Raw genomic sequence first — 26,433 nt, 5'->3', positions numbered from 1 at the left:
TTTGGGGGTTTTTAAATATATAATTTGCAAGAAAAAATTTGTGAAATTATTATATCTCAAAGAAAAGCTGAAATATTGCAATTTGTCTCTCTGAAGACAAATTTCTAATTTTTAATGTGGTAGGTTCATAAAATATGTCATTGAGAATGCAAAATTTTATGCGTTACTTTTCATACTTGTCTATACTATTAAATCTCAAACGGATTAATTTTTAACAAAAAACTTAAATGATAAAAAGGTGAAGTTTAATAAATACAGGAATTCTCTGCCTAACTAAAGGAATTCTTAGTACTGTATGAAAACACTAACAAGTCAACAAAATGTGATTTGATTTCACAACATAGGAAGTTAAATAGGCACTTCTAATAAAAATCATATTTATGAACAACATTGTCTTCCAGATTATCTGAAATTATGACTATCTCACATTGGAATACTATCAAAAGAAGTTCAGAAATGTCTACTGTGCCTATTAATTTCTTAAGTAGAATTTATTTGGAATAATCTTATCAGAGAATGACAGAATTGTTAGGGTTGGAAAAACCATCAGGAGGTCATCTAGGCTCAACTCTAAACTATCTCAGCACTAAAAATTTAGCATGGAGAGTTTCACTCATTTTGCAGCTGACAACACATCTGGAAGACTTTTACTGACTGAAAAATATTCTTATTTTCCTTTAATTTACATAAAGACGACTTTTGTAAACCTTAAAGCAGACTACAGAGATCTCAGTGTAACTGAGTTTTCCGTACTACAGAAGACAAAATTTCAGATATAAATTTTGGCTCTTGAGCCAAATTTTACAGAAAAGTTTCATTGAAGTCAAGGAATAGATGAATTTTTTTTCATCTCTCCTAGAATAGTACATAAAGCCTAAACAGTATGTTTATTTTGTGTCACAGCGAAAACTGTGGCCTAATATTTGCCAAAAAAATTAACAAAACATTTCTCTACTTACTTGTCAGTGACTTGAAAAAGAAAAGCCATAAAGATCCTACAGCTTTTACAACTAGATTCAATTCAAGTTGTGGGGAAAATAGCAGCTAAGATCTTAAGGAGAAAAACAAGAACCTGCTGCTGAAACTAAGCAAAATAATGGAGATCAAAAATAGTGCCACTTAGCATGAGAACTGTTCCAGAGAGACAGTAATTTTAAAGTAATTTTTAAAGATCTTTAAATGATAACATAAAAATCTGAAGAAATTCAGAGTGCAACCTCCTTAGAAATTTGCAGAAAAACATCAACAAGTTCAGTTATGTGCAGACTCCACAGCTAAATGTCAAAAAAACTATGCTAATTATAAAACTAATAAAAGTGACAGAGGTATCGCCATCATCAGACACAAAGAATGTATCCGGTGGAAGTAGTAACAGAATTAGTCTTTCTGCAATTGCAGACAACAAAAATGCTTTCAGAATGTGAAAAATAGAAACAAATCAATTGGAGAAAAAAGAAAATAGAGATAATAAATCTGCAATGAAAATATAATGTATACCTACAACAGAATGCCTGTGTGCTAGGATATGAAAATTCAGGTTTATTCACACAACACAGAAGTCTTGTGGAATACATATTTTAATGATTTGTTTCAAGACCAACCAGGAAAGTATTTTTTTATAAAACACTGTAGTTGTTTTGGTTTGTTAATTTGAAATTTTATTAATTTTGAGGTTTCCTGCTTAATGCACTAATGAGTGTGGTGGTTTTCAGCTTCAACATCAAAATGTTTTGTATAAAAAATAATAATCAATTCTCTATTATTCTGGTAAAACTTCCTTGATTTACCATAATCCACTCTGTTTTACAACAGAAAATACCATCCAAAATTATTCAAATCATTCTTTGCAAAACATTACCATGTATGATATAGTTGAACAGCAATATCAGATTCTGATTACTGCAGAATTATGACTAACATTTATGTCAGAATTCTCAATATTGAGAAGATGAAAGAAAAATACAACTTTTATGAATATAATGCAAGCAAAAATAATTATATCAGCTACTTTTGATTTTGAAGATAATATTGATCTCTCTTCCATTATCTTTCCTTCTATGTAGAGAATAAAATGCCTATAAAGGTGAAGGAAATAATCAATTAAAATGGTTTCCATTATAGTCAAAGAAAACCAAAGAAAGAGAAAGATGGAGTTACACATTTTTGGAAACAGTTGACAAAGGAAATGAATTCCTCATTAAGACAGTCTGTGGCGTAAGAGGAGATAACTGAGATAAAAGCTTAGATGATACTGAAATGAACTGCAACTCTAGCAGTAAAGCTTTGTACCACAGTGAATTATCAAAGACAGATGAGAAAGTTTTATACAGAGCCACAATATTCTTACTGGAAGCCCTATGCACTCATTGTAATAATTCACACAAACATGTATTGTTTGCATTGTCATGGATTTACTCACAGAAAAACGGCACTTTTGTCCTTGTGAAAAATTCTGTTAGCAATTCTTCTATTAAAGGAAAGTCATAAACTAATTTCATCACCAGATAAGTATTAAATAAAGAAAACTGACTGCATAATGCAGCACCTCATAGAATAAGAACATTTGAACCATGTAACAGGGAAAACCAAAGATTGGTATTTTTTTGAGCTTCAGTTCACTTTATAAGAAGCTTGATAAATAAACATATATTGAATATAATCTAGGGAACTACTGTTCCTTTGTGTTTAATTCTGTGAATTGTATAGACTGCTAATGTAGACATAAGAGAATGCCATAAAGTGTGCAGTTGAATAAGAATATGTGAATACACCTTTTTTTTTTTAGAATGGAAACTGCAATTTGCCAAAGAATATAAGTTAAAGCATTCAAGATTAAGCATGACTCTCCTCTTACAATTAGCACGTGTGTGCATACTGTTTTCTTACTATGAATATCACCAGTAACACACGAGTTGTATTTCATGTCTTGTTCTCATATCTTCTTAACTCCAATATATTTAACATACACTCAATGTTGTGATGATAACTTTGACAAACAGTATATGGCATTTGCACTCATTAAAAGACTGTTGAATAGCACAGTTTGTTTTCCTTACCCATTTCAGACATCTCTGGCACAGTAACAATGTATGGTCCATCTGTAAATTTTGGTGCATTGTCGTTGATATCCTGCACTTTGATAATGAACTCAGATTCGGGCTCGAGCGGCTTGTTTGTCCGTCTATCAATAGCTTGGGCATGAAGCACATAGTGTGTCTTCTGCTCTCGATCTAGGCTTTTGGTTGAATGGATGTCTCCAGTTGTGTCATCAATAATAAATATAGTCCCTGCCCCTTCTCCAGTAAGAATGTATTTGACTGATCCATCACCTTTGTCGGAATTGGAATGCAGCTGTAGAATAAAAACACATAAAATCATATACAATTAATCAAATATTAAATAAGATATGAAGACTATAATATTACTGTCAGCACCTTTCTGTTTTGTTTTCAACTCTCCCAATTCTTGCCATAATTCCTCATAAGCTCTTTCTGGCAACACAGTCACTTCATTGGGTAATTTTCCACCCAGCATATTTAATTTCTTTAACTGGATTCCTTGGGTTATGCATCCATTCTAGAAAACTTCCTTAAGTCAAGAATATTCTAGTAATTGTGATGGGTTTTGTTTTATTTGATTTTGGGTTTAGTCCTTCTTGTTGTTATTTTTCAGCATTCATTGCTTGAAACCCTGTCCTAACCACAAAACTGGATGCACTCCCACTGAGAATTGTCCCACCTACATTTTCCTCTGTGGCCCCAAGGACAACATCATTTACTGTGAACGAAAACTGCACACTGTGCCAATGGCAGATGTCTGTCCAGGATTAGTCTACCCCACAACAAACATTGGCATTTTCTTTGGATTTTGTTTGTTTATTTTTAGCTAGAAAGTTATCTAATTTGCTTGTATTTAAATTATTTATAGTTAAATAACGAAATTTGACAGAGACTTTCAGCATTTTCATTGTTCATAAGACCTTGTTCTGTGAAATATACATTAAATATATAGTATTCTTCCTTTAGTACTGTAAAGTTGTAAACTGTTGGGGGAGTGGGGGGTGGGTGGAAAACCCAGTAAGTAGATTGGTATGTTAAAAGATAATATGAAATGGCTTACCACTGCCTCACTGTTGCTAACCTAATTTTAAGCTATTGCCTGTTTATAACAAAAACATGAACATGTGTTCTTTGATAAGAAAGGGTGATTTTTATATAAACTTTATATAAAGTTTTGTGGATTTGCATTTTTTTTCCTTTGAAACAAATTTAAGAATATAATGTATTTATTGAGGAACATAATAAGAACAAAGTGATAAAGCAGAAGAAACAGCCTCAGGTATTGTGCAGTTATACTGTGATGTGAAATCAGAAGTGAAACTTTCTTATTTTAAGAAGACATACATTTTTATCCTTATCCTACTGCCCTGAATATGTTTTAGTATCTGCAGTGTGTCATTACAAAATTTTGATACAGAATCTGAGTAAAGCAGAAAGAGAATGACAGATATTATTTTTAATTCATAGGATGCAAGGTGTTACTTTCCTGTTTTCATTCTCAGTTCAAAAACCATAGAAGGTTGGATAGAAAGAAAATAAGACTTGTATGGTAGAAAACAACTTTTTTTTTTTTAGTTAAGACACAGAGGTGAGGATATTTTCTCACACACACTAGGGTATTTTTTTTCTGGACCTTTGTTTTGCCTTTGAAATTATATTCCTTGTTATAAGTAAAAGGAATAAACATACAGTGCTTGATGAGACTTTTCATCTTTTCTAGAAAACTCATGAAATTATGGTGTTGCACATAATTTATATCTTTTATGGTAAGGGGGTTTGGAAGGGGGAAATTTAATAAATTAAGTTTTTCAACTCATAAATTTCAGTACAACTTCAGTCAATGCACTATATACTTATCTGAGTCACATGAAGGTCTGACTGAATAATGAACACAAAACTGGGTCACTACTATGGACTCCTTTTTTTTTTTTCTTAATCAAACAAAGAAATAAGTAGCAATAGTGTCTGCTTGTTTGGCAAGCTTTTATAGGGCAGAACAGTCTTACACATTTCATTTAGAGTAGTCATTGACAAAATTAATTGCTTCCTATCCTTAGGATAACACTGTATTAACAAAGGAATAATTCATTCTATATAAAACAACAAGAATCCAAACTTCCAACATGTCAAAATGTTATTTGAAGTGTTTTATTTCTAAAAAACAATAGTAGTGGGTATTCTGGTATTCTAGAATAGTTTCACTGATACTTTAATTTCTCAAAACCAATTAGAATTGTACGATCCTTTTGGGATAAAATGAGCCCTCAATGCTAGTCTTTGCAAATGCTAACAGCAAAATAACAAATTTTATGAGTTTATGATGCTATAAGGAGCTCAAAACTAATCCAAACAGAAAAAGATCTGAAAGCTTTCCACCATACTTCTCTCCTTTTACCTCTACAGGAGTATATATAAAAGGACATTCAAGTATATCAAGTAGAGATCCCAGCAAAAATTACTGCATCTATAACTACAATTATGAACATATGAATTGATTAAAAAAATTGTAGGGGTAAGAAATACACATAATACGGAATTTCTGTGGAATATAAAAAGTAAGGCTCTCCAAAACACCAAATATCAACATAGGCGTGCCATTCCAATACTATACTGCAGAAAGGCATGTTCACAAATTCATTATAACTGCACAAAATGCATGGACCATTTCAAAAATTAATAACATTAGCTGTTTTCTTATTGTGAAGAAATCTCTCTTTGTACTTGTCATCAGTAAAGAAAATACAGATTTGAGTCAGAGGGTTTTTACATCTAAAAGTGAGAAAAGTTAGGAAACACAAAAGATACTCAGCTGCTTTCATGGTCAACAAATTGTACGTTGTTCCTGCTGAACATTGTGTTACTTAATAAGCTTCAACTGAAAAATAAAGGCAAGAGTATCATCAGAAGAAAACTATCTGTATATTAATAACAACTGGAAGCTTTCCATTTACAACTGGGTATTTTAAACTGCAGTTGTAAGGCAGCAACAGAAAAGAAGTAAAAGCTAAAAGAAGTTCCTGCTTCCTTACTTCCAGATATGTCTTATATTGTTTGAAATATAACACTTTGATTTTTGCATTTCAATTTCTAATGCTAAATTTTAAACCCACAGAGGAGGATTCTGCATAGCAAAATGGCATTTTCTTTGTCAGTTGTTTATATCTCAGTTTTCCTGCAAAGCAAAGATTAAAGAACTGTTTGTCTTCTTTAATTCTTCCATCTTAGTACAAATTGGTCCAAGTAGAAAAATATCAAGACTTCTCTCAAATGCTTATTTGCAATATGCGTTGTGCTGAGAGAGCCCCTGGGAATCCCTACTTCAGACAATGTTTACCAGATTAACTAGAGATTTGTGTCCCTGAGCATGGTGCACTTCTCTCTTTTCTCTCTGTACTATGAAATCATCTCCACAAGTGGTTTACTCCACAAAAGCATTTCCAATTAGAATAAACACGATTCATCTCTTAGGTTGCAAATACATGGTTTGGGAGAGCGTATCTCTGCAGCATTGCCTATAATAGTTTCTAAAAGATACTGAGGGGGCAAAATCTAGCTGAACAATGGTGGCCTTTCTCTCTGCTTGGGACTGCTGTAGTTATTTCTCTTTCAGATTAATTTGGCACAGAGGAGAATGTCATTAAGCAATGCAAATGCAAGCCAACCCATGTTTTGTTGAGACCTAACTCGTGTGACCTGGGGAAGTATTCTCAAACCAGAAAGGTGTGGCCCAGTCAGGACCCACTTGAGGGAGTCCCCAGTGTCCCACTCCCAGGGAGCTCAGGGAGCTTCCTCACTCTGCTGATCTATGACAGCAACATCTCCAATTCTCCAAACTGCAGTCAGTGAAGACTTAGGAATCCCCTGTGGAAATATGGACTCCATTCTAAGTGCTGGGCTGGCTTACTGCTGATTTGGTTACGCTTCCAACAAGAATATATCTGTTTAATATGCTGAATCTGTCCACAACTAGAAGCTGCCAGAAAGTATTCAATTTTCATCCCCTTTGGTCATTCTTCCTGTCTTTATTTGTCTGATTTTTTTTTTTTTTTAGGGAAAGAAGAAGCTGAATGTGATAGGAAATGGGCCTATCTGGAACATTCCCTTTTTCAACCCAGTGGTCTACACTTCTTGACATATTTAATAGCATGTTGCATCCAGGAAGATTTATGATGGCTCCTCAGTATTTAACTATCCCATATCAGTAGTGTATGACTGATTTTGCAGAACAGTAACCAAGGTGTCCCTGTTTTGCTAAGACTTCAACATTTTTCTTCCATCAATCCATTTAAAAGCTTATTTCCTTTTAGAATTCCTGCAGAAATTGCAGAAGGGCTACATTAATCAAAGGCATGATTTGCAGATACATGCAAATATTTCAGTTAATGAGTATTCTTTATATTCTTATATAAATTTTGACACTATGAATCTTTAAATACTTTTTTTGATGCACCAGCATATCAACTGCTGTGAAATGAATTTACAGATTGAAGGCTAATTACCCACCTACTAAAGTGTTGTTACTGTTTGCGAATGAAAAATGATCAAGTGGCTAAAGCCTAATCACGACCACAAATATCAGGAGGCTGCTGCTTAGTCCTTGGCTTTATTCACTACCAATCAACTTCATACATCTGCATTGTTTTAGCTGATGCTTAGCCACTTCATACATCCAAATATTTAAATATACCTACTTGTCAAGCAACTGACCACACATAGGCAGAAACTACTGGACAATAGGAAAGAGGCTCAATGGGAAAAAAACCCCACACCAATAAGTACTGCAAAACCAAAACTCAATCCAAAAATTGAGGAGAAAGCCAACATCTTAGTTCTCCTGGGAATGCGGAATGTTAACAACTCACAGTGATCACCATGCTCCCCTGCACTTGCCTCAGGAAAACAAGCTGCATCCAGGAAACCATGCATGACCAGAAGAGAAAAAAGCCTGGATAAGAGGGGTAATTGTAAAGCAGAAGAGTTGTCTGTTACTGATTTAACTGCATGACTGCTCCCTCCTGTTTGCTTTAGTTGAAAAATCGGCATTCTTGGAGTGTAGTGTGGGTGGCATTTTAAGTGGACTGCTTATGACTTTTACAGTATTTTTAGTTGGACTACCAGCAAATTCTTGATATATGATCTGGATATATCTTATTCCAAAACCCAAAAATATTATGAAGAGATTGCCTTATATGAACTAAATTCAAATCCAAGGCTGATTTGAAAAAAATCAAGAACTGTTGCACTAATCTAATGAATTTAATAAGAATAGAAGTGGTTATGTATATAAACACTTAAAGTATTTTGAAATAACTGCAGATAATTAAAATTATTGTTGTAAAATAAAAAAAATAAAAATAATTTGTACAGGATTCCAAAAGCAAAGCCTGAGTTATGATAATGACACTACCATTATGTCTTGAATATTGTGTTCTGTTCAAAGACCACCACATTCTTTCAAGGAAAGCAGCAGAATCTCCCCTTCTTAATTTTAACTGTCAATCAGTTTAACTTGACAAGAGGGACTCAGCACAACTCTACTGTAGTAAAGTCTACCAATGAGTGCCCAGTCCAGAGGGATGACAAAATTAGCTCAATGTGAGGTATGAGCTTTAGCAAAACATAGAGGAATGGAATGTTTTAAGTTCTTTTGCTTTTGTTACACAGAACAGTTTATTGCCTCACTAAAAACATCAAAATGTAGAGAGATATATAAAGAATTAATGGCAGAACACTAACACACTGAGTAAAAATATTTTAATCTTCCTTCTAATAAGAACTGCAATCATACTGATTTCCTTTGACATTTATATAGACAAAACATTTAATTTAAAAGAAATGTTGCAGTAACTTATTAGTAATAAAAACTGCCTTTAAAATTTTTATTGATGATGCACACTGCAAAAGCAGAGTCTAGCTGATACTACTGAAATGTTCATTGTGTCTATGCAGTAAAAACACTGTCAGACATGCTGCTGACTAGCTTCCCTTGGTCTGAGCTATAATGTATTTTTTAATGAAAGACACCGCTCTGGGCAATGTCACACATTTTGATGGAATTTTCAGAGGGAATCATTAGCCCAGGAGATAAGTGTACTATCCATAGCAGTGTCCACAAATTGACAAAAAGTTATTCCATACCCTTGTCAAACAGAGGAAGAAAATAGAAAACCGCAATTTCCCCCATCTGCTGAATGAGTTTTCTGAGATAGAAGAAAAATAATTGGATTGCAATCATCCAGGAAAAACACAACTGAAACAATATTAACTTCACAATATAACACAAACATCTGTTCTTGCAAGATGTTTCAGCTTGCAAGCGGCTTCTCTGAAGTCTGCTCCTTTGCTGCAGCCATTAGGGAGACTGCAATGGCAGAAGTGTGCAGGTGCATAAGCAATCACATCTGAAACAACATCAGGCATACTAAAGCAGCCACAAGTGGTCAACGTTAGCTTCTATTTTCTCTCTAAACAAAGGAAATCCAGGGAATGAAAAAGAAAAAGAAAAAGAAAAAGAAAAAGAAAAAGAAAAAGAAAAAGAAAAAGAAAAAGAAAAAGAAAAAGAAAAAGAAAAAGAAAAAGAAAAAGAAAAAAAAAAGTAATTCTAAAACAACACAATAAAATATTATACATAAAAAAACCTGTAATTTTGTTTTCAAAGAACACTATATATTTTTAAGAAAAATAGAATCCCAAATTGTTCTTTTAGTGCACTATGTGTCCATAATATGCATCTTCTGTATGGAAGAAAAATAATAACACTCTGGTGAAGTTTTTATCTGAGCTCTCTTCACAGCAGTAAGCTTTCATTTCAGACATCTTTTACTTGGGCAAATGCTGTGATGGGCATAGAATCTATTCTATTTTTCCAGGAACTAGGATTTACATAGCATATGGGCTTTAGAGGTTTTTAAGAGTTTCACAGACTTGAAGAGAAGCAAATTACTAAGAAATAAGAAAAAAAAAATTCATATTTGGTCTTCAGTTTTCAGTGTTTCTTCACAACTACTCTCACTAAATCTCACTTTAAAATCAATAAATCTGTAATCGTGGTGATAACTTAGATTCCTAGATCCATTCAGGAGGACCATAAATTTGACAGTTTGAGTCCAAATGACTTGATGATACATTGCCACTCAAATAAGCCTTGACCTCACATCATCATCATTGTAGGAAGAATGTTTTCCTTCTGTTTGTGTGCCTAAATCACAATAAGGTGGTGATATGCCAGCATAAAGCACTTCTAAATATCTCACTATTCCTACAGATGGGCACAAGCAGTAATGGGAAATAGAAGTTTTCCAGTTCATGGATTTACTCTTGGGCACAGGTCCTGCAAACCTCTCACTTACTTAGACCACTGAAGCTCTTTGTCTGTAAATGCTTCAGCATTCACCTACACAGTCACAGATGCATTAAACCTCAAAGAAGCCAAAAGCAGTCCTAGGTACCAATATCATAACTTGCATTACCTGCTCAAGTCAGCCTGCTTTCACATGAAAGTATGTTTGCTTAAGACATTGAAGAGGTCAAGGTCAGAAAAACAGTAAGTGCATATATTCCCTGAAAAAACACAAGAGATGCAAGAGTTCGGGGCTTGGAACATCACTGATGCAGTGAAAAGCTATTGTTCGCTGAAAAACATTGCACATTGTGACAATAATGGAGTAAAAGCACGAGTAAAAACAGTGCGTTTCCATACACTGTTTCTGCAGACTTTCTACAGGTGATTTTGACCTTCATTTCTGGTACTTCTTTGGTCAAGCTACTTCCATTGCATTTTTTTTTTTGTTTTTCCCATGTGTACAAAGAGAAAATCAAACTTCTCTTTTTCTGTCCCTTTCCAGTACAGAAGGCAAAAAGGGAAAATAATCCATTGTAATAGGGTCTTCCAAAAAGAAAATATGTATATTTTTTACTGAACAGGAATGCCAACCTAAGGATTATTTAAGATTTTTCAATACGTGAAAAAGCTATTAGCTCTCTAAAACCCTGATCAATGAATTTTATACTATGTGTGATCTCCATGCATAGAGCTTCTCCTGATATTGAGAGTGATAGAAATAGCTCCCTGCAGCACATAGCTGTAAGTGTAATAGTACTCAAACTCTTTTTGAAAGTACCATTTATTTGTTTGCTTGTTTGTTTGACAGTGCTACAGCTAATACTGTTTACTCTATGAAAGCTCTGAAGACAGCACATTAATTTTTAAGCTCTGGGAAAACAACTCTGCTGTGTACTCATGTGATATTCTAAATTACTTCTTTTTACTTTGCTCTTCCTAAGAAATACTGTGAAGAGAAAAAATAAATGTGTGATTTTCTGATGTAGTGTTTGTGAGCCATGTGGAATCAGCTAGAGAAATTTTTTTTTGCCAGGGACCTGATTGCTTACTCAATTACAGAGTTTGATTAGGAAAAAAAATATTATGTGGAAAAGATCAAGGAGAGATAATTAATTTACCAGCTTCCTTTTATCCCATTCTTCCACAAAACATTCACACATTTTCGAGTTTGATGTCTTTGAAGCTAATTTGCTGAGAAATTTTTAAGATTGCGTAAAGAAAACAGGTTAGCTACTGTCCAATGGCTTCTATTTCAGGTGAAAAAGTTACTTCATTCTGAAAAAACAGAAAAGAATGCACTACCATGTGTCATCAAGGACTGCATATATCATTGTTTTAAAAGGATTTAATTGCCATATTTTTGTGAACTCCCTATCAAAGCATAATAATGCATTTTCCAGGTAAAATAAATACATGTTTTATTATTATTGAGATGATTTTTTTCTTTTGGTCACTTTATTTGTTAAGACTTCTTTGTTATATACTTTTGAAATATTAGGAAGTAGTATCATAACATTGAAAATCAGAATATGAACTTATTGGGGTATTGATTCACTCCTTATGCAGTCTTAAACCCTTAAAATCATGTTCTGGTTTTGAATCTGGAATATGATTTCATCTTTTTCATATGGTCTACATCTCTTCTTCCTGGGTGAAATTTATATTTGTAAAAAAACTCCTTCTGTATAGAGTTTCTATTAGAATTGTCACAGCTGATCACCCTTCTTCAGAATCTCTCCTAGAAGAGAGTGCAGTATTTTTTTTTCTGTTTACAGACATTTTCCTTCTTCCTCTAATGTAGAACTCTTCTTGTTTGCTAGAAACAAAAGTACTACACGACACAGTAAAAAATCTCCACAACATCATGTTGAGGGAATGTTTCCATAAATTTAAAAGATCACCTGTGCCTCCATTGATAATGAAAAAATACCAGCTCTGAACATCTTTGAATATCTTTGAACATCTTTGTATATCTTTGAACATCTTTGTTGTGTAAGTCAGAGGGCTCATGTTCAGAAGCTTACCATCAACCTTCTCCACAGATACATCATGTAATGACTGCAATAACAAAGATGATTATACTTTCACAAGTAGGAATAAAAAAATAGAAACATCAATGCCAGTGAATGGGAGTGTAAACCACTTTCCTTAACTTTACCATTACTTTTGTGAGCTGTTACAAAAACTTTTTGGATCCCATATGAATATAAACTGGGGAAATTTAAGAATCTTTTCTCTGTATTTCCTTACTTCACACAAGCATCCCCAACAATAAATATTTATAAAATTTCTCAACACAAGGTTTACGATGAAACAATTGTTACCTATTAGCACAGTTTTTTCAAAGTGGTACTGTGCTACTGCTTCTTTTATCTTTCTAGATTTACCATGACCCACTGCAGTTCATAAAAACCTGTACTGCCACTAATGCAAGTTTTTGATTTTAAGACATAACAAACTCCTCATTTCACATTTACTTCAGTACAACTTCCAGACTAGGAAAACACAAGTTCTGAAAATGTTTATAAGACAGTTTTACATCACAATTAATGACTCACTGGTGTTTTGAAACAGCACTCGTGTGAAGGCCTGGTGTAATGTGCAATGTTTTGCTGCATTTTGCACCTGATAATATACTTGCAAGTGCTGCATGATATTTTTTCAGCCCAGTACAGACAATTTCCATTTTTTCATGGACAACTACCATTCTTCATTGTGACTGACAACACACAGTTTGACAATGAGAATAAGAAAATATGCTAAATTTTTGAAATAACAACCAAAGAGTCCAAGCCATCCAAATTTCTAGAGACTTACAGTTAAATTTGGAATATACTTAATTTGTCCTGTGTTTAATCCATGAAATGTATGTTTTTAAAAACAGCTGTAGTATATTTTCTATAATGGGATGTACAAGAAGAATCTGCAGATGACATTATATTGCAAAATCGTGCAACATTTGGTATTCTAGTATTGCTCTAGTAAAAGCAATAACATTTACAATAACATTATCCCATATGTTAAACAACATGGAAAGTGTGCAGAAGAATTTATCTTACATAGCTTCAGATAAATTGATATTTTAAAATGAAATAATACCTTCTCCTCAAAGTTCTACTTTACTCACTGAAAATACTTATGTTCTTTGCTGTCTATTGTAAAGTCACATATGTTTCATGCTTGAACTTGCTTTCCTTTTTCTGTAGGAAAGATATGTCTGGACTGTGGAATTATCTTGAATTTAATACAAGAAAAATCTAGTTGAGAGCTACTTTCTTCCAGTTACCTTTTGACAGTGATTAAGGGAAAGCATTTCAACAGAGCAAGACACAGGCTTATTAATTTACTAAAATGAACAGCAACGTAATCTGCATGTTACTTTTAATACAAAATCTGATGTTTCTGATTAAGAAAGAACTAAGCTATGTTCACTATCATCTAATTCCAATAGGTAGCACAAATGTTCTCTTTCTGTACATGTGAAGAATCCCAGACATGATGTTCTGTTCAGTACTATCACTTACTAAAGTAAGGGATGAAAAGAAAACTGTTAAAATTTGATCATTCTCCAGGACCAGTATTCAAACTATACTATAACCAGAACCATACTATTCACACTTCAAGGCAATATATTCCTCTCTTTAGTGTTTCTTATGGGTATGCTGGTACATTAATATAGATGTAATTTATCATTAATATTTTGATGATTTCTCTTTTCAGAGGTGCTCTGACACCTTCTCCCTTCTCAAAAAATGCTCAGGCAGAATAGGATTACAATCCCTAAAACTATTGGCTGCCGATAAACTGTTAGGTACAAGTGATTCTTTAAAACAATATGTGTAAAATGACAGGAAAACTAATATAAAAATAGTTAATTCTGGGAGGCCACTGAAATGACCATCAATAGATGTTCACTACACCTTTTTTGCTACACATTCAATTACTACACATTCTTGCTAGCAGTACAAGAGAGTGTCAATACAGAGCACATATAGTCTTCTTTGGATGTATAATTTATTCACTAACACATTTTCTGTAACAGACTGTTTTCTTTACATTTAAGTGCCTCAGGAGGAAGTGCCCATATGTCCCAGCAGAAGATCCAGAGCTATGATTCTGATGTTTCAATGTCTTTTTTTTCCCCTAACCTAATACTGTGAGGTCCAAAAATATTTATTCTTTTTCAGGAAAAAAATTAAAATATTAAAAACATATTTCTTGATATTTCAAACACCCACTGAATACAAATTTTCACTTAGCCATCCTAAAGTGAGTAAATATTACTCATATTGCTAAAATCCTATGTATTCCATGTAAGGGATAATCTAGCAGGTTTCTATGTTCAGTGGTGCTATATATTCCTAACATAAGAATTCAGGGCAACAAAGATGACTTCTATTTAGGCAGTAGAAATAAAAATCTTATTTTGACAAGAGGTCAACTTTTTTTCCTCCCCCCTCAAAATATAATTTTCAAATTACATAATCAACTGGAAATATGTTCCTTCTGACCCAAACAATGTTGTGCTCTTAGAGCTAAAGAAAACCCAGACAAATGTTGGAAACGTAGTAAATATCACAATCTCTGAAGGCATGCCCAAGAAAGCTCTGGGTAAAACCAGGATTGACTTCTGCTTCCCACTTCTTCTGTCAATATAAATTAAATTTTTGTTCAGACTCAAATTCACATCTTGGAGAATTTCACATATGTGTGAGAGGAGCAAAGTACAGAATAAGTATTCAACATCACAACAATACTGACAGTAGGAGTAAAACAAGAAACATTGTATCAAAACAGTTCCTCTGTAAATGCCAATGAAGTATATATTTTTCTTTCTTAAGAAGGATAAATTCCTGACTTGATCTAACTTGTAGAGAAAAAAAAAAATCTATGTTCTGAAGAACAGACACTTATCATTTCCCTTAGAGATTCATAACACTAACACTGAAGTAGTTTTACTTGGGAGTATCTTTTTCATCTATCTGGCTCACAACTAATTTCAAAAGAAATTATACTAGAAATACTGCATATGTCTTCTATGACTTGTCATAATGGGTAGGAGATTGGCTTCAAAGCTACATTTTCTTTCATTACTTAATGTGTGACTTTTGTACAATGCATAAAATCAGGAAAAAAATATGTAATTAAAATATTTACATATATATAATCATCAAATGGATGCACTTAAAAAAATCATACTAAGAACTTATTCATACAAATATCCTGTGGTCTGAATTACAAAAATCATTCTGGCTTACACACAGGAGAAGAGTTGTTTTCTCTTTAGACCTAGGTTTAGATTCAAACTGTGTGAACATAAACAAAAAGAGATAATGCATTCTATTTTGAAGAGAAGGCCTATTGAGCCAACCAGTGATGCTCCTTCAGCTTCCAACAACATCTGCAGACATCACATAGTTAAAATACTACTTAGGCAATACCTAGCACAAGTCTCCAAAGTTTTAATTCACACAAGGTCACGAATGGCAGGGTAAGATTGTTCTCAAAATATTAAATGGGTTTTATTTAATTAATTTCTTTCTCAGGCTCAGCTGTCTGTGTAAGGTCATAGCAGGGGCAGTGGGCACTCAGGCAAACTGCAGAGAACTCAGTGGTACAGGAGATGAAAGGGAGAAACTTTATGAAGACTTCTGTTTTTTCATAGTGGATTTACTTTTATTTATTTTTTTTTAATTTTATAAACTGGAGGTGGATTGTTTTATTGAACCCTTCCTCCAAAGAGGGAAATCCCACTCCTCAGCCCTGAATATCACATCTTTATTGGATCAAGCTCTGTTTCTCGGGCCATCTTGCATTCCTCTATCCTTTAAAAAGTTCCACCTTGCCTCTTCACTTTCCCTTTTTATGCTATGTTCTTGTGTGCATCCTAGCCTGTAACACTCTTGTTTGCATGCTCCATGTGCACTGCCATTCCTACAATCCCACCTCTTGCAGCATTCACACTGAATGCACTTATAAACTGTCATGTCAAGGACATGTGAAAATTTAAACATAGGATTTTGGCATTTAATTTTTTTGCTGAATGATATGGAGAATTTTGGAAGGATGATTGGGTGCGAAACTCTGCAGTGATTAGAGAGCTATAGAAACATAAGTATGTTTTCAAATACAAAAAAAGTCTAAAACTAAAGCTGTATGTTTAAGAATTAGGGCAGCCAATGTGGAATTTTCATTAGAGTAAGTAATTCAAAGTTAAGGAGCCCTCTGTTTCAGGATCATCTGTATTTTAGCCTTTCCTAAACAAATCTAAATGTTCCATGGGTAGGCAAAAAATCAATGTTCAGTTTAAAAACACAACCTGTCTTTCCCACCAAAATATCCACATTTAGTTCTGTGAAGACAGGTGTACACATATTTATATATACAGCACACAGTGAAGCTGAGAAAGACAGCTTAGATATACAAGTATTTTAGAATACTTCACTTCCATTTTGTGCATTTTTTTTGAATGGGGAATTAAGACATTTTCCACAATTCTACATAAATTTCTAATATAAAGAAGAAAGCTTCCAGCAGTCATCTTAAAGCGTATGATATGGCTATGATAACAGCTCTGCAGAAAAACACCAAGGACACAGTCAGTAAAGCATGTTTGCCTGTCATTTATTTCCGCTCTGGAAATGCTGCTTTCAGTATCATGCTGTTATTCAAATTAGCATGTGAGGGGAATAGTTGCTTGCAAAATTCTGAAAATGCTCAAGGACAAGTGAAGTCTTGTGAAAGCATAATTTAATTAATGATAACAATCCAGAAAGTGGTTTCACAGCCCACAGTTGGGATTAGTACACCTAGTTTCTGATTAATTCCATTTATATCTTACAGAAGTACTGTTGTTGTTCTACCTCTGTCTGTGTAGTTTTACCTCTTACACTACATGAACCTCGTGCTTTGTTTTGTGAGATTTTAAATTATTTTCCTTCTCATGTAAATAATTCTTTTTCAAGTTCCATTTGATCTTAAAACTTGTTCCAGGGAAAATTGAAGGCTTGTGAAATAGAAACAAAGTTATACTTGATATTAAATCAGTAAATTTCTTTCTAGTAAATATGATTTTTTCCTACTTTCTCCTGACCCACCACAAGCACAGCTTACTGTATATGAACGCATCTAACAAAAGATTTCTCAGCTGGCCTTCAATGTCAGTTCCAGTATGCATTTAATAAGCAATAAAATATTTTTTCCAGACTAGTCTGATCATGCAAAATATCAATTCTGGAGAATCCTGTCCAATAATAATGACAACATTGGCAATAAAAATATTATTCTTTATCGTAGAAGAATAATTTTTTTCACAGCTCTCTTCCCCTGACTCATGCAAAAGGAGGAGAAAGGTGATATTTCAAAACTTGGGTGGTGAGATATCTGGGCTAGATTATCAGAAATACTCCCTACTAACCAAGTATTTAAAATATCTTTTTTTTTTTTGACACACTTATGAAGGATTTCTCCAAGGAGCCGCTGCATGGAAGAAGCATCTCTCTGTGTAAAAGACACATAGGCTCAGGGGCTCCAGAAAAAAATCGAATGGGCCCTGGAATGTCCAGCATTAATATTTCCATACCAGGCAATCTTGTGACATTTTCTGATGTCCTAATAATAAATATACACCTAAAAATCATGCTAAGATAGATAGAAATTTCAATCTGATTACTTCTGGATACGACTTTGTTTCAGTTTGCAATGATTCTACTTATTCCCCTCAAACATCCCCAACTTGACAATGTAGTTTCAGTAGTTAATATACAAGTAACTCTTGCTTATGGGCAATTTCCTTAGACATAACAAACAAAAAAACAAACAAAAAAAATAAATCACCAAAAAAATCCCCAAGCAACCACCCAAAAAAAGCAAAAAAATACCAAACAATAAAACAAAAAGCAGAAAAATCCCAGCAGAACCCCACACCCCCCCAAAAAATCCCCACAAACACACACATGAAAATGAAAATGAGAGAAAATGAATGAACAAATTAATAAAGAAATGAACAAGATGATGCAAAAGATTACTGATTAAATGAGGCAGAGTAGACAAAACTCTGTTAGAAAAGGCTTAGTCCTAGCTGATCTCATAGCAGGCTATAATTATGGAATCAATGATCTTTTGATGTTTCTTCCTGACCTAAAATTCTGTTGCTTTCTAATTTTTAGAAAGCATTCTGGTTATTTCATGTATAAATCATCTCTTTTCAATCTGTTATCCTTCCTTGATTAGGGAAAGGTAAAAGTTCAATTCTATGAATAAATTAGACCCTAACTATTAAAGGTAGCATTTATAAAGGTAGGAAAAAGTTGGGGTTTTTTTTCAGGGAATCATTACTTCATTTCACATCAGCAGCACTTAATTTATCTTGCAGACAGGAGTGCTGAAATACTACCACAACATATTTTGTGAATTAAACAAAATCTGCAAAAAAACCCCCAAGAATAGAAACCAGGCAGGCTGTCTCTACCACAAATTTCTAAAGAGGTGTAAGGCTTGAAAAAGAACAGATTTATTATTTTTCTTCTATTCCTTGAAATAGCTATTTATATTTATATTTATATTTAGGGTTAGCCCCATATGAATAAGGGGTTTAAACACAAAAATAATATGTGATCATAACACAAATATTAGAAAATTATCATGTCTATCTCAGTTAGACAATTTATCATGTGTTAATTATTTGTCTTTCTGAATCATATGTATATAGACACACACATAACAGGGCAATATTCTGCTGTACTCTGCAAACACACAATACAAGGTCATCAGAAAAAAATCATCACTTCTAGAAAAGATCGCAGAAGTTTTTACTGAGGTAACAGTTATTGAGGAAATTTCAAATATAATAGTATCTTTTGAACTCACAGAGTAACATACTTATTTGTTATATGTGCAATTTTATCTCCTGCCCAGCATTTCAACAAAGTGTGAGACTTCCCTAAATACTTGGTGATCCTCCCATTTAGAGGGGTTTCATATTTTCTCATTTTTAATCAAATCATAACAAAAGCTTCTTTCCCTTTTTGAGTACAAAGCAGAACAGAAAGGAAAAAAATCTAAAGCTCTTGGATATTTGTACTCTGCTGAATACACTTAACCCAGTATTTTATATATTTTAACTTATTGTAAAAAGTCAATATTAAAACTGTGAAAAGTAATGCCAGTCAGTAGGACTACTCAATTAATAGATACTATGGAAAGTGCTACAGTACTGAGTCTTATTTAATTAATAATCCTTTCCATTGTTCCGGAAATCCAAAGATCTCAGGGAGCTGACAGCCTACTTTAAATTATGGTTCAACTATGGTTAAATTATGGTTCAAAAATTGAAATAGGTAACTTAATGGTAAATAAATGGTGAAGCTAAAACTGATTTGAAGTCTTGCTCTCCTTTCACAGTCCTCGTGCTTCCAGTTCTGTCTGTTATTTCCAATTTGACAAGTTAGTTTTGCATGTAATTGTTCCTTGTTCTCTCTACCTGTCTTGCGCAATGACTTGTTATTGACCAGTGTGGTGTTGTTCTGGATGCCCTGAGCTATGAGAGAACGCACTTCTGCACTGCTCCTCATGGTAGTCTCAGACCTAAGAGTCTACTTAGGAACTTAGCAGTACCCTTTAGGTGTGCTCCAGTTGCTGCCTCCCTCCACTGCTACCCTGTACTCAGAATACCACATAAATCCTCAAGGCAGAGGGAAAGGAAAAATATTAATAGGCAATTTAACTTATTTCAACATGATGAGAATTTGTGAATACAAAACAGGAAATAATCACAGTAAGCACCCAAAATTTAAAGACATCAACCCACAAAATAAAGTAGCTCTACAGAAGATAATATTCACATCCAATGTAAAAACGTTGTGTCAGAATCTGACCCATAAAAGTATTCTTGACACCTCTGATAGAATGAGAAACAAAAAGGAACATTGAAATCTAGACAAAATGTGAAACTAGCCTTCTCGACACGCATTTCTGTTTAGTTTAAGCAGGAAAAGAAAAACTCTCCTCCTAAAATACACATTTAATTTTGCAGTCATATAGTTAAATTCAGAGTTGAACTGGTGCTTATTTTTTCTCCCTCATGTAGAAGTTCATAAATATGTACGAACCAATGTCTTTAGTTCTCAATTTTCCTCCTTGTCAGGAAACTAAATTCACTATTAAAAGCCATAAATCAAGACATTTGCAACCTTCCTAATCAACAAACATCAATTAATCAAGTTCTATTTGTTGTATGTCTCACATGCGCAATAAATCCAGCCACATAGCTTCTCAGCGTGTCCTCTGCTGGGCATCCCATCTCTGCAGAATGGGTGAGAATTGTTCCTTTACACTCTGAAACTCCCAGTGTATGAATAACACAGATTCTTTTATCCACTACCTCATCCAGATCCTGCTACTGCCACATAACAAAGACCTATCAAACAAAAGTCAATTCCAAATTTAGCTTTTGACTCTCAGCTGAATGTTAACAAAAACAAAGCATCGCTTTGCTGCTTAGGAAATCTTCTCAGGTTAGTCACCCTGTTAGTTTACAGGGTTCTGTAAAATTCTCAGAAATACTGATTATGATGAAGCCCGAAACTTTAATATTTTAACTTAATTTTTTTAGAACTCTAATATCTCAGATTTGCAATTCTTTTGTTTAACTTGAAAAGGAACGAGGAAAAAAAATAGTGCCCCACAGATATGGGAACTTCAAAAGAATTACAAAAATTATTCTCCAAAGACATTAAATACAAGCCATCCATTTTATTCTCATAGGTAAGCATTTTAATCTGTTTCGAAATCCAAACATCTCCTACTACTAATACAAAGCCCAAAGACATCCATGTTTATGGCAAAAGGGACAGAAAACAGTGCCCCAAAGCAGAAAGCCTTCAAAAAAGTGATGGAATATTTTAACCAAACAAGTTCACTGTAATTTCATGCCTGAAATCTGGCTGGTCTGAGATTACGCTCTACAGACATTGTATAGTCACTCATTGGGTCTTTCTACACCTGCACTTTGTCTTGGTCCTGTAAGCTCTGTTCTGTATTTCCAATGCACTTTTGCTCCACACATTATATCATTCAGTGACTAACAGAAGAGAAACCAAACTCTACATGTCACCTTATAACCACAAATGCTTCCATGAAACATCTTACTATACAAAGCTAAGTCATGTTTTCCCTTCTGGGAGAGCTTCACACACTTAATTTGTAACTGGTTGCTGTCAAAAACTCTTCAGAGGTACATGAAACAATTATCAGCTAGGACATGGATTTCAACATATCATTACATTGTACACAATTCCCTACAAATGTGTCAAAATCATCAAATACAATTTAAAGGAAAAAATCCAATGATTTTCCATTTACATCAGCTGAGAAGCCAGTCTGAAATTCAGATTATTTTCACATTAGTGTGGTTTGCTAGAGTTTTCTCAGAAACTCAGTGTAACTGCATAAAATTCTATAATATGTTAATGTTACATTAGATGTTATTAATTATCACAGAAGATGCTACACCTACTCTCTAGAAAGCTGCAGATCTCCAATATTTTAGTGCTTATATTCTCTTAACAAGACAATAGAGATACATCTTTCTCTCTGCACAGAATGTGCACAAAAAGAAGAAAACAAGGAAATGGGAGGTGCAGAGCTCCCTTTTATACTGCATGACTACCTGTTAATTATAGGCTTCACTGGAGTGATGAACACTTCAGGGTAAAACTCTGCTTGTTAAAGTCCCTTGTTTTGTGTTCTTGGTTTATGCCTTCAGATATATTTGAATAGACACTGGTAGCAAGTCTGCATCTGTCTGATGTAAAATACATTTGTCTGTTGTGGTGACACAATCCAGGAAAACTGAAAGCCACTCCATGTGTACACATTTTTTATATTTTTTTTCCCTTTTAATTAATATATGCTGGAATGAGAAGAAGGGGTTTCTTGATATATGGGGAACTAATCTTAATTTCAAGATTCAGAAAAATTCTGTGAAGGTGAATTAATTGTTATCTCCCATGAATCTTTGAATGCAAGACTGTAGGCAATACAAACCAAAATCATTCACATTTTTCCTATCTTGCTCCCCATTAGCAGTACATGTAGCTGTAATATATTAATGCAATATATAGTCTTGAAACATACATTATCTTCCTATTTAGTATTTTTCAGAATGAAAAAGTATTTAAGAAAGGTGCATTGAATAGCTTTCTTTCAGCTTCTGGTACCCACATACGTAATGCTCACATATTTATATAATCTTCCATAAAGTGCCAGTGGAGCTGCAGTAATGTGAAGATTGAATCCTCTTAGCCTCCAAAGGGTGCACAAGAAGTTAGAGCAAGGTGAACTTTTGGAGTTACAGGTGAAACAAGGCAAAGAAAGATAAGAAGGAAATGTAGCCACAGATCACTGGAAAGTGGAAACTGCAATATAAGAAATTTCAGTAAGTGAGTGGAATCCAACTGAATAATGAAGGCTGAGGAGAAAGCATTTCTGTAGATTATGAACAGATTTTTAAGTTTGCCTCCACTTCCTTGATAGTATGACAATGGGGGAGGTATGCAGGTGTTAGAAAATACAGTAACTGGCAACATTTCAAGAGAGGAAAATACCATGAGAAATTAGGAACATTTCAAAAGAAGTTTATTCAAGGTAAATCAGAAGGTAAAGAAGGGCTGAAAAACTAGAACACTCTCCCACACAGAGAATTCTTTTCTGCACTTGGCATTCAAGAACTGAAACATTACAGATAATTTTTTTGGAATAAGAGTATTGTCTTATTACAATTGTAAATTCTCAGGTTGTTGGTTTTGTTTTGGTTTTGTTTTGTGTGTTTTGTTTGTTTTGGGGGGGTTGTATATTTTGTTTGTTTTGGGGTTTTTTTGGTTTTGTTTTGGTTTGTTTTTTGTAGCAAGGGGAGGAGGCAGGAGGGGAGGAGGATGGGAAGTTTACTTATTATAGATATCAGAAACGGGTCTTTCAATTTTCAAGAAATTTTATGTTACCTTGCTCAGTATCTACTGGGCCAGAAGGGAAACTTCTACATTCCCTCTGGGATGCCTGTGTCTTGATACTTGCATCACATTTCTACCTAGGGCTTTTTAAATCATGGTTTGCAACAAAGGGCTGACAAAGCAAAACATTTCTACTTAATGTCTTTTTTGTGAAGGAATCAGAAACATGACTCTAACCATCTGATTTCCACTCAAGTACATTTGTATATGCTGCCTAATTAGGTCATATGCATTCCTTCTGCACCTGGAATGGGGAAACCCTGGATGTTTAGACAGACTGGGGAATGAGATGCTGGAGATCAGTGCTTCAGAAATAGACCTGGGGTCCTGGTCGATGTCAAGTTGGACATGGGTCAGCAGTGCCCTGGCAGCCAGGAGGGCCAACCCTGCCCTGGGGGGCATCAGGCACAACATGGCCAGCTGGGCAAGATTGTCTTGCTCTGCTCTGCACTGGGGCAGCCTCACCTCGAGTGCTGGGGGCAGTTCTGGGTGCTGCAATGTAAGAAAAAACATTGAGCTGTTAGAGAGTGTCCAAAGGAATTTATGAAGATGGTGAAGGGCCTTGAGGAGAAGCTGTATGAGGAGCAGCTGAGGTCACTTGGTCTGTTCAGCCTGGAGAAGAGGAGACTGAAGGGAGATCTCACTGCAGTTACAAATTCCTTGACGGAAAGGGGCCGACAGTGATCTCTTCGCTGTGGTGACCAGTGACAGGACTGAGGGAATGGCCTGAAATTGTATCAGGGGAGGTGTAGGCTGCATATTAGGAAAATATTCTTCACCCAGAGGGTGTTTGGGCACTGCAATCACTCCCCAGGGAAGTGCTCACAATGCCTAACCTGGCAGAGTTCAAGAAGTGTTTGGACAATCCTCTCAGGTACATGGTGCGACTCTTGGGATATTCCTGTGCTGGGCCAGAAATTGGCCTTGGATGATTGTAGTGGGTCCCTTCCAACTCAGCATGTTCTGTGATTCTGTGATTTTATTAACCACTGTAATAATTATCAATATACCTATTAAAGTTAGAGAAATATACTTGAGGGATGCAGAGGTGTCACTTTAATAAAAACTATCACTTTCTGCAGTTGATTCACCAAGAGAAAAGTAATAAATAATAGATGAAAGACAGTATAGTCCAAGATAAACGTTAATAGCTCTATAAGTAAGAAAGTGTCCACAGCTAAAACAAATTACAGAATTTTCCCCTAAAAGTATTTTTATCTTGAATAAATATATAGGAGGAAGCGAACTCTGGATGTCACTGGTTTAGGGCTCATGCATAGAGGCTTCTCAGTGGGATGTGATTTTCTGACAGTACCTGGTATCTACACCCTAAAGTCAAAACTGGAAAGAAACAAATCAAACAAGAAAACAATATGAATTAATTCCTAAATAGTGCACTAAACCGGAGCTACTGAGTATCACTAGTCACTTGTGAGAGCAGTTTTTTTTTGTTTGGGTTGGATTCCCCCCCCCATAAACTGTTGTCAATATTTAAATAAATACTATCATATACTGCACATTTCAGCTTTTACCTGCAACGTGCATTAAAATTTTACATGATCCTTGTGATTAATGATTTAAATAAACTTTGAAGGATCAAATTGTTGGTTTTCTTTAAGTATGAAAACTATTCCTTGTTCTTGGAAAGAATCATATCGCTAAGTTTTCATGCAATGTAGATAGAAAATCGAGAAACTATTTCTTACAAGTAAAATGTAAAACAAGACTTGCTTGTGGTCTTTTAGACGTGTAGAAGAAAGGTTTTCTAAGAAGAGAGTATGAACTGGAAATTCTGAATTCTCCACTCATATTCTCTGACAGAGACAAGCTTGGAATAAAGTTTAGTAACACAATAAACGCTTGTGATATAGGTGTATGACAGGCAAAAGTGATTTTTGTTAACATCTACCTGAGCTATTTGTATTTGTGGACATACTGATCTGATTTATTGAATGCATGGTCTTTCTGTCAATGTGCCATAGTTTTTACCTGATGAATTACCTCAATTCATTATTGAAAAACTAATTAGGAGCACTGGTGTGGCATTAAATATCAAATAATGCTATACGAAGCAGTTTCACCAATTTCATACAAGAATAGCTGTAATGTTTCCTTTATTTTTAAGTTGTCAACCTTTCTTTTTTTTTTTTTAGTTGGTCTTTTTTTGTTTTTTCAGGGGGTTTTATGGTTTTGGCAGCTTTTTTTATGACTCCTATTGCTTGTTGGAGGGAAGAGAAAGAAAGTAAAAAAAACCCAGACATTCCTGATTCATACTTCTTATTGTCTCATACATTTTTATCGCCATTTAAAAATGTGCCTGTGTTCTAAGAAAAAAAAAAATTACAATTTGGGCATTAGATACAAATTTTCTCAAAGACTTGAAGGATAACATCTAGCCAGTGTAACTTCTAAGGCAGAGAAGCAATTACTGAGAAGGCACTACATTGAAAATCAACAAATCTGAGTAATTATCTTTACAGCTGTACAGAATATGGTGTACAAATCACCCTTGGCTACCTCTGCTCAGTCTAGAATTATTGCAGTCTCATATTTACCTTCTTCCAGACATTTCAAGATTAATTAATAAACTACTAGACCTGAAATTCTTATTCTGTTACAGCATCTTCACCTTAGAAAAGCAGGCCAGAGAAGCATGTTCTGCATGGTTTCATTTGTGACATAGGTCTAGATGAAAAGAGACCTAATTTTGATGTTCAATTTATTTCACCTTTTTAAACTTTCGTAGCTTATTATACAGTAAACAAAATTATTTAGACTACAGTTTGAATCATTCAACAGAAACGTTCCTGTCAGTGTTTAAACAAGCCACGTCCAGACAATATGTATTTTTATAAATATATCCTGAATGAGTTGATAAACTATATTGAATAGCAAACTGATGTAGCAAAATCTTTTAAAAGACAACAAGACATGTGGGTGTTGAAAGTTACACAGACAATGAACATGAATGAGCACCTCTCTTAATGTCAAGAAGATACTAGAGAAGTAACTGACGTGCTAATTC

The 26,433-nt window shown here is 34.3% G+C and overlaps 1 protein-coding gene across 12 annotated transcripts in view; it reads right to left on the bottom strand.

The window, feature by feature from the left end:
* The window catches only part of CDH18 (cadherin 18), a 499,122-nt gene that overhangs the window by 124,873 nt on the left and 347,816 nt on the right, over positions 1-26,433 (bottom strand). For all 12 annotated transcript variants that reach the window (XM_064427840.1, XM_064427851.1, XM_064427862.1 and 9 more), the window contains one exon: positions 3,057-3,351. In XM_064427840.1, coding sequence (XP_064283910.1) covers positions 3,057-3,351 — 295 coding nt within the window. The remainder of the gene's footprint in view (positions 1-3,056; positions 3,352-26,433) is intronic.

Source organism: Passer domesticus, chromosome 1 (assembly GCF_036417665.1).
Source record: "Passer domesticus isolate bPasDom1 chromosome 1, bPasDom1.hap1, whole genome shotgun sequence".
NCBI lineage: Eukaryota > Metazoa > Chordata > Aves > Passeriformes > Passeridae > Passer > Passer domesticus.
Note: the sequence above shows the minus strand (reverse complement) of the source record. Positions and strands in the feature narration are given on the sequence as shown.